The sequence below is a fragment of the Alligator sinensis genome, unplaced genomic scaffold (assembly GCF_000455745.1).
Source record: "Alligator sinensis unplaced genomic scaffold, ASM45574v1 scaffold1546_1, whole genome shotgun sequence".
In the NCBI taxonomy this organism is placed as follows: Eukaryota; Metazoa; Chordata; order Crocodylia; family Alligatoridae; genus Alligator; species Alligator sinensis.
This window is the reverse complement of record NW_005842689.1, coordinates 564,958-579,589: the sequence shown is the minus strand read 5'-3', so window position 1 is coordinate 579,589 and position 14,632 is coordinate 564,958. Positions and strand designations below refer to the sequence as shown.

Sequence of the window (14,632 nt, the reverse complement as noted above, 5' to 3'; positions counted from 1 at the left end):
GCTTCCGTGCCACCAAGCAGGTCATTTCCTAGGTAGTAGATATGCTGGACATTTTTCCTCCCTAGGTGCAGCACTTTGCATTTCTTCTTGTTGAATTGCATTCTATTGTTTTCTGCCCATATGTCCAACCTGTCCAGGTCTGCTTGTAGTTGTTCCCTGCCCTCCAGTGTGTCCACTTCTCCCCACAGTTTTGTGTCATCTGCAAACTTGGACAGAGTACACTTCACTCCCTCGTCCAAGTCGCTGATGAAGACATTAAAGAGTATCGGTCCAAGGACCGAGCCCTGCGGGACCCCACTGCCCACACCCTTCCAGGTTGATACCAACCCATCCACTACAACTCTCTGGGTGCGACCCTCTAGCCAGTTTGCCACCCACCGGACTGTGTAGTCATCCAAGTCACAGCCTCTTAACTTGTTTACCAGTATGGTGTGGGATACCATATCGAAGGCCTTCCTGAAGTCTAAGTATACAACATCAACCCCTACTCCTGCAACCAGGCGTTTTGTAACCTGGTCATAAAAAGAGACTAGATTAGTCAGGCATGATCTACCTGCTACGAACCCGTGCTGGTTTCCCCTCAGCATAGTTTGTCCTGCCGAGCTCTCACAAATGTGAGCCTTGATAATTTTTTCGAAGACTTTGCCTTGGATGGAGGTGAGACTGACTGGCCTATAGTTGCCTGGGTCCTCCTTCCTCCCCTTCTGGAAAATGGGGACCACATTGGCCCTTTTCCAGTCCTCCGGGACTGGAAAGGTAGAGTAAAAATACTGGAAAGGTAGAGTAAAAATAGTTTATAAATAATGGCAAAGAAATATATAGGGAAAATGCAAACTTTCTTGAGAAGACCTTTTTTTAGATATAGGCTTCCCCTTTTTTTCTAAAACCTAGCTTAGCCACAGAAATATTTGTGTGAATGTCATTATTTTAATTAATGTTTCCCCATAGATGGTTTTAGTAACCTACAGAACATCTCTGATCTTGGGACATCCAGTTGGGCAAAGGAATCTGGGGCCATAACGAAGGGAATTCACATTTTAGAGGCCTTACCCATAGCTATAAGAAACAAAATCCAGAATACCCAGAGCACCTTACAATGCAGTGCAGATAAAGGTAGGGAAGGTGAAGGCACTGGCAATCTCCTTCCGCTACAATGACATGGAAGCAGTTAATATATGTACAGGAGGTCTTGGAAATAGGGTCATACCCTGTGCTACTGAGGATGACAAAAAAATCCAATCTGTGCAGGCCTGGATCAGTCCTTCTCCCTGCATTCTTTTTTTTTCACATGGGCACTACATTTGCTATTTTTTCTAGTCATAGAGTGCTATTCCATAAGGGACAGATTCCATGAAGATCTATGCTGGAGCAGTTGCTATTTCGTGTGTGAATTCACTCATTATTTCAGATGAAAATTATCCAGGTCCCCCATGTTTTTAGCAGGAAGAGTCCAAATTTTTCTGCCACCTCTGGCATGGTCATTTTTATATTCATGTTGTCCTTGCCATGTGGTATGCCACCAAAATTCTCAATTACCACTTCATCCTGGTTAAAAACTAAGGCAAAATAGTTGTTGAGTTTTGGTGTCATGCTTAAGTTATCTCTGAACTTCATTCTTCCTTCAGCATATAGTGGACACACCTCTGTTAGTTTTAATATTCCTCACAAGATCAAGTTCAGCTAAGGATTTGGTCATTCATTCTTACTCTGTTCCAGCATTCCTTAACCACAGAAAGATATTTCTTTTTACTGCACTGGTTAGTACATAGAGGATCAAGCCTGTTTCTAGTTGAAAGCCACACTTCATACCCACCTGTGAGGCTACCTTCCATCAGCACTAATGGCAGCCAGTCTCTGTCCCCCTTAATAGAGTTAATAAGGCATCCCAAAACAGTTCAAGATATTGTAGGCTGTAATGCTTAACTAGCAAACAGTTTTAAGTGAAGATAACAGTATTGTAGGATTTACCCACAGTTCTTAATTCATACAAATTGTGTGTGATCTTTTAGACCAGAGCGTGCTAATTTTTTTATATCTAGGAACTAGATTACATTATAGCAGTTTACTCAAGGACCAATTGGCAAATACACCTTATAATATTATATAATGAAGCAAGCCTATTGTCTTTTTCACATGTTATTTCAGCCTGTAATTGGTTATTGTCGTAGATTACTTACGACTGCATATATTTGTAATGCAGTAATGTATAATAATTCTGAGCAGACAGACTGAAAACAAGTGTGCCTTGGTAAACAGCGTTGTTAGTAAGGGACTGTAGCCAGCTTTACTGGGGGATGTTCAGACGTGAAGCTACAGCAGCATTCAACCAAATATTTTCATATGCAATTCCAGTTTTAGAATAACCATGTAACAGAAGTAATTGCTGCAAAAGCTCAGGAGTAGGCAAGTGCTTCATTTGATTTAAGTCAGAGTTGAGGCACATTGGAAACGCAGTAGCAGGGGAAGCCTGCATTGCTGCAATCTTTGCTGTACTGATTTTGAGCAGTTCAGTTTTTTAAAGTTATTAATCCAGAAATAAAAGAAAAATGCATAAATACTAAACCACAGAACCATGGCAGGAATCTTCCAGAACCACACGATTAATATTAACATCATTTTCTGGGGATCTGATTCTCTACATTAAAACAATTACCCAAATGCATGCAATGCAGCAGATATGGCTTTCTGACATGTAACTTGGCATCCCTCTTCAACACCCCATCTAATTTGATCTGTTGTCCAGTTTGTCTGATTCTAATGAAATCTAACTTGGTGTAACTCATATCTGGTGGGATAGAAAAAAAAACTTCATTAAGAATTGCAGCTAACAGAAAGGGATTAAGCCTCTATTTAGAATACTGCATTTTTTTCAGGGTTGGAAAGAAGCTATACAGCTGAAAAGATGTGTGTCTGTTTTACTTATGATTCTTGCTTGCAGAGATCTTATCTTAGATGTTATAGAATGATTACACCTTTTGGCCAGGCAGGGAAGTATGGAAAGCTTCCATAGGTGTTATTGTGAAGGTGTTATTGTCAAGAACAGTGGTATTGTATGACCCAGAATCTAGAACCAGCATTTACACTATTCCTATCAAATGCTGAAAGGATGGCCTGCATAGCTTCCCCCTGTTGAAACCATTCTCAGGAGATTTTTGGCTCATTGAAGTGGGGCACATCATCCCTGAATTCATTGGCATTGTTTGTTGGCATTTGTTTAGATCCACATTATGAAAGTGACGAGCCACTGTCTTCCAGTAAAGATTGATCTAGAAGGTCCTGCAAGGTCAGTAGAGCCAGAGAGATATATTATAAGCTTATTGTGTCCCCACACTGTGAAAATGATATATTATAGTTTCATGAACTACTATAGCTTCATATTGAGACTTCTCTCATGCTCAGCTTGGATAAGAAATGGTTGGGGTCAATGCTAGTGCTAAGCAAATCCAAAGTGTTGTAATTACTTTGGGGGAGAAATGTTATAACATTTCAGTTGCTTTATTAAAGTTTCTCTTTTGGGAGATGGTCTTTTCAATGAAAAACATTATGTGATTGCATATAGTTTGCATGTATCCTTCTTTGAGACCCATGCTGAAACTAATTTAACAATCAAAAGTGACTAGCTACCATCTGATTTAATTGGAAGTTTGAAGCAAAATATATTGAATGAAGTCTATAGGTGTTTTGATGTTGGCATGAATTGCAACCAATGAAGCCACAATCACATTCCAGTCTTTTACCTGAGTTGCTGCTGCTTCTGAGAGTGCTTTACTCCAGCGGTTTTCGACCTGTGGTCCGTGGAACCCTGGGGGTCCACAGACTATATGGCTTAAAGAGTACATGAAAAATAGCTATGATCAATCAAAAGTATGTGAACACCCCCACTTACCATTCAAAGGAATCTGCATCTCCATTCCAAATTTTTTAGGCGCCTGCAAATTAATACTTGAAAACCTCTGCTTTTGACAGCTCTTGCTGGGTCTTGACTGATGCACACCACGTGTAATACTGTTAAAGTGTTTTATTCTATGCAAGTTCTGACATCATCCCAGCCAATGCTACGATAAAGGAAAGGAGCTCTGATTGGGCTAGAGCAGGGGTTCCCAACCCCCAGGCCATGGCCCGGTACCAGGCTGTGAAGGGTTAGCTGCCCATCCACAGGAGGATTGGCTCCTGGACTGGATCTATGGAAGACCGGCAGCCATCCCTTTTTTATACTGAGTATAAAAAAGAGTTGGCTGCTTGCCTGCAGTATGCCGGTCACCTACAGTCTGCGGTCACTTCTGGTCCGTGGTTTGCAGATACACAGCATAAAAAGGTTGGGAACCCCTGGGCTACAGGGGTGCAGTGGACAATAATGAGATCCCTGGGAAAGCTGGGAGTGTCTGTAGCTACAGGTGAGGAGCTGATCATGTATTTACTAGAGATCCCATTAATCATAACTGCATTCTGTGGATTCCACCAACAGTATGCCTGCTGGTGTCAGCCAGGACTCAAACCAAGACAGGGCAGGGCTTGAAATCCAGAATCTTGCCAAGTCCCTGAATTAAAAAAAAAAAAGATACAGTCCAGGTCCCTTGAGATCCCCACAGCCAGTAGTCTGAGGATCCATCTGGATCACAGATGCAACCCCAAACCATGAACAAAACTATTTTCTGTATGCATTGTAATGAAGTTCAGCTAGAGGAGACTCAAACTACTTTGTTTTGGGCCCTGTCATGATAGTCTGTCCTCTCTACCTCCCCCTCCCCTCATTCCCTTCCTGGTTCTCAGAATAATGTCTGCCCCATTTTTTATCTAAGTATGAAAACACACTGCTTAAGTTTCCTAAATGCTTTCCCTTCTGTCTTGCTGCAGTTTTTATTGCACTGGCCCTAGCCCAGTTATTCCACAACAAGACCCTTTGTGGGTTTAGTGAGAAGATAGTTTGAAGGAATTACGCTTTTACTGAATTGGCAGATATTGAAAAGAAAAGGCCCTGGAATTATTTTTCTGGCTCATTCTCTTATCAATGTCCTTCAGCTTTTAGCCAGTATATGAGATATTGGACAAGGTATTGAGAGAGAGATTTTAAAACTTGAAGCAATTGGCTTTACCATTTGGCTTGCTTCAGAATTTTATTTATTTTTTGCAGTGCACTCCATGTGATCCAGAGAGGTGTTCAAAACAGAACTTAGGCCAAAGATGGCACTGTAATTTGGCAGAGAGATTGATTGCATGACAATGCAATTTTCTCTGTACTGTCCATTTAGCTTGTTTAGTTCCAGTCCTCTACTAGCTCTGAAGGCATTGCTCTGGTAAGCAGTTCTGAACAGTGTCCTTTTCCCCTTTTTGGGTACACACAGCTGGGTAACCTCCTCCAAAGTAAGGACAACCTGCAGAGGTGCATGGGCGGTTACAACCTGCCTCTACTGTCCCCTTTTTTTAAGATAATAAACAGGCCATCTGTCATTTACTTATGTTTTCCACAAGTTATTACAATATCCTCCTATAGACCCAGAGCAACAGTTTGAAAATATCTTAACTTCTCTATATGCTCCCAAAAATGTCAAGAGCCTATGGGACTTGAATTCCAAAACTGAGAAAGAAACAGCATCTTATCTCTACTGTCATGGACACCACAGTTTGGACAATAACTAGTTGCTTGTTTCTTCTTTGCCCCATAGCACTTGGCACTGTTGTGGTAACCAGGTGGGGTGATGTCTGGCCACTGTATGTAGGAGGAAAAGGAACTCAAAAGATGGCATGGTCAAAGCATTATTATATACCTCTCAAAGAGGGAAGGAGGGTGTAAAAAGATAGGAGTGGAGGAAAAGGTTCTAAAAGTGTACAATTAGATGGAAGGAAGGAATGTCTCTGAGACAACCTTTGGGGATAACAAAGAGGTTGACAGCTTCCTTTGAGAATATGATGATTCTCTGGACAAGGAGTGTTTCAGAACAGTTGTCCTCTGCAGTCCTCTAATTCTGACATCTCTGCATTTGACATGCACCCTTTCCTACAACAGCACCCACATGCAGGTCCTTTTCTAGATGTTCTGTGCCAGAAAACAAAGAGAATACTGCTCTTTCTCACCTGTAAAAGATAGCCTTTCTGTTGCCATCCTATACCCCAAGATAGAGAGAGAAGCTCTTCGCATAAAACTTGGTTTCAGACTAGTTTGATTTTAGGTTTTAATGGGTTTTAACCTTGCACACAGTTAAAAATTGATTTTTTTTCCTTCTCATAATGCAACAGATTTCTGACCAGAATACTGAATATTGTATTGGTTAGGGTGGATGTGTGGCTGAAGTGACATGAGGTGGAAGAAGCTTAATCGTAGAATAACAATGTAGTGTGGAAGCACTACTTATGCAGCAGTTATTGTGGATCATGCAATGCAGATGCACAAAAACTGCAACGAACTTCAATTGTAGATTTGTCCTCAAGAAAGGACATGTTCTGTATTAACTGAGGACTTGGGTAGGATCATAGTGTCGTTATAGTTGTGATGGTCCAGGAAATATGCAAGAAACAGTGTTTATTTGTTACTATCTTTTTTTGAACCAATTGTATAGTTGGAAGGATGTTGGAATAGAATTAAACAAAAGTCATTGTTTTATCTGATATATACCTTAGGCTGTATGTGCTTCTTTCCAAACCTGAAGATGGGCACATTGTGCTTAAAATCTTATTTAATATCTTTCCTAAGTATATAGTTGGTTCAATAACAGATATTACCAACAAAAGTTTGCTTGAGGGCTTAACATTTTTTTAAAGTCTAGAAATGAGTAGAGCCCAAACTGGGAGTGACATTTTGATTGATATTAAGAAACTAAAGTGGACAGTGATTCTGATTAGAATATCAACCAGGGATTGCTATTTAAATGTGGACTGTAGATACCCAACTTCAGAACTGTGCGCCAACTGCCTCAATCAATTAAGAAAGAGAGAAATTCAGGATTAGTCATCAAAATAACCAGCTACAGGTGTAGTCAGCACAAACTCAAGCAGTACACTAGAAAATCACATCCTACAGCACAAAATAGGCTTTATTTTGTATTTGAATCCAAGATCCAAAATTGTTACAATAAAAGAAAAATATTAACAGATTTATAAGGATGTTAATTCAGTAAAAGTTTTGCTTTATCTAGTGTCAGGTGTTTCTAAGCATTCCTAGAGATTACCTTCAGTCTTTTCCACAAGTTCGAGAGGCACAACTGACACAGTCTTCACTGCTTGCCAGCTGGAGGAAAAAATGCCAGGAACAGCATAAACCTGTCTATGTGGCCTTCTTTGACCTCACAAAAGCCTTCGACTCTGTCAACCAAGAAGCACTGTGGAGGGATCCTTCTGAAGTTAGATGCCCACCAGAATTCACCACCATTCTTTGCCTGCTCCATTACAATATGTGAGTGGTGGTTCTCAGTAATGGATCTATCACAGATCCCTTTGAGGTTAAGATGGGAGTTAAGCAAGGCTGCATCATCACTCCAACACTCTTCTCGATAATATTTCTTACTGTAATGGTACATCAGACCACCAACAAGCTTCCAGTCGGAGTGGAGCTAAACTACTGAATGGGTGGTAAACTGTTTAATCTCAGCCAAGTCTGAGCCAAAGCCAAGACCACCCCAACCTCAGTCATCAAGCTTCAGTGCACTGATGATGCTGTGGTATGTGCTCACTTATCAACATCTTTACCGAGGCATACAAGATAATGGGGCTAATGTTTAACATTCAGAAGACTAAGGTCCTCCATCAACAAGTTCTTAATGAGCAGTCCCCAGCTCTGGAAATTCTGATTTACAATGAGTATTTCCTGTACCTCAAAAGACCTCTCTCAGAAGACTGACATTGACAAAGAAATCCAACATTGCCTTAAAAGTGAAAGTGCAGCCTTTAGGTGCTTGAGGAAATGGGTATTCAAAAATCATGACATCAGATCCAAAACCAAGCTCATGGTTTATCAAGCAGTCATGATCCCACCTTATTATATGGGGCTGAAACATGAACAATGTACAGGGGACACCTCAAGTTGCTGGACAAATACCATTAATGCTGCCCGCAGAAGATCCTTTGAATCCAGTGGGAAGTCAGACGCACCAACATTAGTGTCCTCTTGCAAGCAAACACCACAAGCATTGAGGCAATGATCATTGACAACAACTTCACTGGGCTGGCCACACCAACCAGATTTCTGACTCCAGACTCCCAAAGCAAGTTTTATTCTCCCATCTCATTCGAAGTGTACGCTCAAAAGGAGGGCAGAAAAAGTGTTTCAAAGACATCCTCAAGGCTGACTTGAAAAAAAGAACATCAACTTGTGGGAGACTATCGCCCAGGACCATGCCAAATGAAAGAAGAGTCTGCTGCAAGGATCTCAGTATTTTGAAACCTTATAATGACAACAGGAGATGCAGAAACAGTGCATCACAGACCAAATCAAGAATCCAGAGCCAGTCACCCCACACAGAAACCTGTACCTGAGTTACAAGTTTTTTTTTCAATCCCGGATCAACCTCATCAGCCATCTTGGGACCCGGAGATCAAGCAATCGTGGAAGACAATCATAGTTGAATGCAAGGAAGTGCCAATAATGATTTCTAAGCGTTCCCAGAGGAAATTATCTGCAGTCTTTTCCACAAGTTCTTCATCTGCCACTGTTCTCTGTTCAGGCAGTATGGTCTCCTATTTTTCAAAAAGGAGATAAACTGCTAAAATATCAGTAAAATTTCATTTTGGTGATCAAAGTTTTAGTTAATGTTTGTTCAGCACTTTGGTGTTAAGATGCACAACATGTTGGCTGAGCTGCCTTTAGTTTTAACAAAGATTTCAAGACTGACAAAACCATTAGATTATTTAGTTAGACCTGTTTAAAACAAGCCAGATAATTTAATTTAACCTAAAATTTAACCAAAGAACCTCTTTGTTGAGCCTGACAACGTATTTGGCAAAAGCTAGGGTTACCATTAGGGTTACCATATTTCCAGTTCCAAAAAAGAGGGCACCTGTTGGGGGGAGGCACCTCCCTCCCAACCTGAAGCCCCTTGCCCCTGCTGCTGCCCCTCACTCCCAACCCAACCCACAGCCCCCGTAGGCCATGCTGGTGTTCGTTGCTCCTGACCTGCAGCCCCCCCATCCTTGCTGGTGCCCCTCACTCCCAACCCACAGTCCCCTGACGCTACTAGTGCCCCACACTCAACCACAGCCCGGTGCCCCTCACTCCCAAACTGCAGCCCAACCCTGCCAGAGGGGGCCCTCAGCTGCTCCTGTTCCAACTGGGCCAGAGCACAGCAGCTCTGACTTGTACAGGCAACGGTGGAGGGAGTCTGGCCCCTGCGTGGGCTGGAGAGAGGACATGGGGATGCCTGTGGCACCCCCACTCTAGGATGGGGCTCCTGCACCATGCCAGGCAGCCTGGCCATGTCCCCTCTGGGCAATGTCTGCTGGCTGTGCCGCCCCTGCCTGGCTGCATGCCAGCCACACACACACGTGGCACCCCCTGCCTCCAGTCACCCTCCCCCTTCTCCCAATAGTGGAGCAGAGTGAAATCTCAAATGTTTGTTCAGATTTAAAAAACACCCAGACAGAGATCAGAGGACCCAAAAAGAGCACATGTCCGGGGAAACCCTGATATGTGGTAACCCTAGCAACAGCCTAACTTGTTTGACCATCTAGTTGTAATCCAAAGACATCAAGGAGGAAGAATCTGCCACTTGCTTTGGTATTTTGTCCCAGTGGTTAAACATCTGACTGCTTTAGAAAAAAATCAATTTAGAAATATGACACTTTTTTAAAATCTAGATCTTCTAGCTGTTGGTAGTTCATTTGACTTTTTTTACAACATTTAAAACCTTTATTATTAAGTATTTTTCTACCTGTAAAGATGTTTATGTGCTATGGTGAAGATGCCTTGTGATTTTCTTGATTGAGTGAAAGACCAGTCTCCCTCTAAAGCATTTACTGTTGTCTTCAAATAATTTTGTGATTCTTTCTGCACCCTCTCCAATTTTTCAATATCCTGTTTAAAATGTGGACATCAGAACTGGAAACAATATTCTTTTAGCAGTCTCATCACTTTTATTGCAGCAATTAAAATCACCTGCCTGCCTCTTCCTTGCTCCTTTGCAGTTTTCTGCTTTGAAGTATTTGGTTGATAATGGCAGCTGGTCATTAGAAGTCTGAAAGGAACCAATACATTGAAAACTGATATGCCAGGCAATCTGCCCCATGTTCATACTGTTTTGTGCTGTTGCTTGTTAGTATAACACTAATCGAGATCAGGCTCCTTTGTGTTAGGTGCTATATATACATATACACTAAAATCTCTGTTATCTGGCATGACTGGGGAATGGGGGGTGCCGATACGCCGAAAGTGCTGCTGACCTGAGCCACAGGGTTTTTGGCCGGATGTGGAGTGGGGATGGTGGCTGCACAGAAAGTGGCAGCAGCGCAGGGAGGTGTGTGGCAGTGGTGGCGGCTGCTGCATGCAAGCTTTCCACCCCCTCCCCCTGCACAGCAGGAGGCAAACTGGCACGGTGCAGTGCCACGTGCGTCCTGTTGCTTGCTGTGCAGTGCAGCACAGTGCCGAAATTCTGGTTAATAAGATATTCCAGTAGGTGAAGTACCAGATAACAGAGATTTTACTGTAGTAAAAAAGAATTCCTATCTTAAAGATGCCTGATGAATCCACTTTTGGCTTACAAACCTGATTAGAGCATGACACAGCTTGTTACAAGTTTCATAGATCCCTGTGTTGTTTGAATTGAGTCCCAGTTTATAGCAAGCTGGTGCTTTCTTGCTTTGCTTCCATCCTCTGGATCAAAGCTGCTTTGTGTTGAGCTGCACTCAGTGCCAGATGTTCTCTCCAGATTGATGTTAAAGAGTTTATAATCAGCAAAACATAACATTGAGGAAAAAGAACAATTGTCTCATTTTACAGGTGAGAATCCAAGACACAGTGTAATTCCGGCAATGCTGTCTTCAGCACACCATCATCCTTCCTGACAGACCTGCCAAGACAAGAACAGTTTGAAAAATATTAGTCCTTTGGTGGGAAATTTTCAAAGACTATCAATTGTTGCAAGAAGTGGTGATTAGAGTTGTCACTCATCTCTCTGAGTTAGTACTTGACTTGTGATTGAATCATTAGTGACAGCCATTGCAAACATTGTATTGGAGAGCTGTTTCTGTAAGTGCTGTTTCTTGAAACAGATCTGGACCATTTACTGTGGTCAGATACCATTGCTTTTAGCGATATAAAAATTAATTCCTGGTTCCTGGCTAAATTTTGATTTGGTTAATTATATTCTACCAAACTAATTTCCCGCAGCATTTTCAGTTGTATACAATTCTTTTCCTCTTTCCACCCTGAAATTCAAGCTAGTACTGTTACATTTAGTTAAAAAACTGTTGAATTTCATCCCAAAAGCTGTAGTATTTTGTAGTAGGTAGAGCAATCTCCACACTCCCCTTATCAATCACACTTACTGGGACACATGCATATTATAAACATTAATAAAACACTTTACAAACAAGAGCAGGGGCCTGAACTTAAAGACTTTGGAGGTCTGTTCCAACTCTGTGCCCTGCTTTTCTATCGCCAAGGGAGTCAGTACACAAGAACAATGAATGAAAAGTAGATCTTTTTTATTTTAGTTGTGCACAGTTATTTTAGAACAGCAATAAAATTCTACACTTTCAAAGATGAAACAGTTTAGCAGTTCCAGGACATAAGGTATGCATAAGAATACAGTCCATCCAAGACCAGAAAGCATTATTTTTCTGAAGATGAACTGAGGGATTGACCCTGCAAACTCACAGCTTACAGTATTCTTAATGATACCATTGGGAATTCTTTTGGAATTGGGTCAAAATGCAATTGCTATACTATCTATATAACAGTTGTCTCATTAATTAGTAACATAGCTTTTTTTAAGAATATTTACATTTTTTAACAATTGAGCAGAAAATTGGTAAGACCACAGAGGATGGAGGAAACCATTACCTGAAATTGGTTTTATGCTACACCAGACTTATTATCTTTGCAGTAAACTGCATGTAATCTTAAAAAAAAAAAAAAAAAAAAGGTTCCCTAATGGCCTTATGCTTTTTGGTAAAGAAAGATCTCAAATTTCTTCTGATATTCTACAGTATATTTCATAGAGGAATCACTTTATATAGCACTGGAAAATAGCATTTATTTGTGAAGTGCAAGTGCCTTCAACTTCTGGTCACAAAAACTGAGTAGTCTTTGTGCCTGAAAGCGTGTCTAACATAGCTCCCAACTATGCGGTTGGTCTAACAAAAGATATCACTAAAATGTCTTGCTTCTTGCATATTTCCTGGACCATTATGGCTTCAAACCACATTCTAAACTTGCTGATAAAGTATTCTTGGGTAAAATGTGCTTTTTTTGAACCATTTATATGTGTAAAAAGTTCACATAATGACAGAGAGCAAAACAGGTAGAAAGCACAAATTTGACCTAGTCTTGCCCTTTATGGGCACGTCCAATCAAGCATGGAAGTTTGGTTCCCTGGGGAGAAGTAACAGTAGCGCACCTTGTGCCACCGTTACTTGTCGCCAGGGAACGCCTGTGCCATGCGTGCTTTGGCACGTGGCAAGTTACCCTGGGTGGGGTAGGGGAGGCTGGGACCAGCACTGGGCTGGCCCCAGCAGCCTTACCTGGGTCCTGGGGGCCTCCCGGGGCTGCAGCAGAAGAGATTCTGCCTTGGAGAGCCTGGCCAGCAACTACAGCACAGCTCTGGGCAGCCCAGCTTTGCTTTTGAGCAGTGCACCCTGCCTGTGCGTTTGCTGCTCCACTTTTTTTCTGCAGGTTTTTTTGACCCCTGGATATCCCTTGCAGCGCTCCCTTGCAGCAGAGAACATCTAAATGTGCAGTATGTGGTGCTGCAGACATGTTTGTGGTGCCACATACCGTATGGCCTCGCTCATCTGAATGCGGCCTGTGTGTTCTTTCATCATTGTAAGTCAACAATGGATGTAATGCATCAAGACTTGTCTGTATGACAGTGAAGGGAAGCTTTCTGATTAACACATTATTAATTTCACTTTTTAACTTTAATTATAGGTATTTGCGAATTATTAAAGTCTAGTTAAAAGAATACAAAAGTAAACTGTAAAAACAGTTTTGATATTTAAGTTCTGATACTCCTGAACATTCAGTGTAAACAGTGTTTGATTCTTAAAAATTGAAAGCTAAAAACAGTGTTAGTAAAAATGTTATATAAGAAAGTAAAACTGTAAATTGCGAGTGCCTTTTTAGTGCTTATTGTGAAAATGCATTTAAACATATTCCAGAACTTTTTTGTAATATTGCTTTCAGGGTTGTCAGGAAAATGCAACCCACATTGTTTTAGTTAAAGTCTGCAAATGTAGCCCAATTAGTGGTTCTTTTCAAATGGTTTCTAACAATGAAATGCCATTACATTTTTTATGAATGTTCTAATCTTTGAGTATTTGGTAAATCAAGTGTGTAGGTAAGTATATACGTGAAAGAGGATAGATTCATGAGGTGTGATATGGTACAAAGCTTTTATCAGTATGGCCTAGAGATTATCTTCTGAATGAATTGAATTAGTGCAATCTATCCCATATGCGCACCAATAAAACTTGTACCACATGCCACCACATATACAATAACACGCATTATTTTAGGAGGGTTTTAGAATGTATAGCAGCTATACTGGGACTAGTGTTGTATCCTTCACACTGCTAATACCAGATTAGTTAATAACCACTTGTGTAAGTTTCTAGGGCAGTGATTCTCAACCTTTTTAGATTTGAGGCATCCTTCAGAAAATGCTAACTCCTAGTTTCACTTGTTTTTTGATGCCTAAATAATCATATAGCAGTGTTTCTATTCCAAAGAACTCAGAAAAACCACAACATTTCAAAATATTTTTAACACTATGAATTCCTATTTGAAATCTCTGAATATCTTGTGAATCATATTTGCTCACCGAAAATTGCATGGTACTCTTGCACCCTTGAAAGGATTTCAAGGCATCCCAGGATGCTGCAGGTTAAGAATCACTTGTTCTAGGGCTATGGAAGTCCCGTTAAATTTTTAAAGTTACATTTTAGATGCACCTTCCTCATAGAAACAGTCATGACTTAAAAATCTACGGCCTGTAAGTTTATATAATGAGTACCTTGTAATAACAGAAATATGAGATGATAGCTTCCCAGTGAGATGTGTAAGAGTTGTCTGTAGCCTCACATAGCTCCAAAATCACTTACATTAAAACAATATTCAAATAGAGGCAGCATGTTCCTCTTCTGAGGCTCAGGCAGGTGTCATGGGATGGGAAATAGAAAGAAAATGTTTCCACGGCAGGTGACTCATTGTAAATAGCAGCTGTCTGAAGCAGTTGAGGAGATTGAAATGTTAGAAGTCCTGGAAAGTAGAGAGCAGATGAGGCAAATAATCACGACAAATTAATATATCAAGTGGCTCTGTTGTTTAGCATGTGGACATCCACATACTTTTTGTGGATAAGTATTTGCCCATCCAGCCTGCCAGCCAAAAAGGTGGAGCACCACGGGCCTAATGTTACATACATGGAATCATAGGGCTGGAAGGGGCTGTCACCAGTCATCTAATCCAACCCTCTGCACAGATGCAGGA

At 41.1% G+C, this 14,632-nt stretch overlaps 1 protein-coding gene across 5 annotated transcripts in view; it reads left to right on the top strand.

Moving 5' to 3' along the window:
• Positions 1-14,632, top strand: part of PURG (purine rich element binding protein G) — a 63,916-nt gene that overhangs the window by 13,328 nt on the left and 35,956 nt on the right. For 2 of the 5 annotated variants that reach the window (XR_003096322.1, XM_025215942.1), the window contains one exon: positions 10,922-14,613. The exons of the other annotated variants lie outside the window; for them this stretch is intronic. Coding sequence is in view for 1 of the 2 variants with exons in the window: in XM_025215942.1 (XP_025071727.1) it covers positions 10,922-10,945 (24 nt within the window). In the remaining variant the exon portion in view is untranslated. Of the gene's footprint in view, positions 1-10,921; positions 14,614-14,632 lie in introns of those variants that run through there. 5 annotated transcript variants of the gene reach the window in all.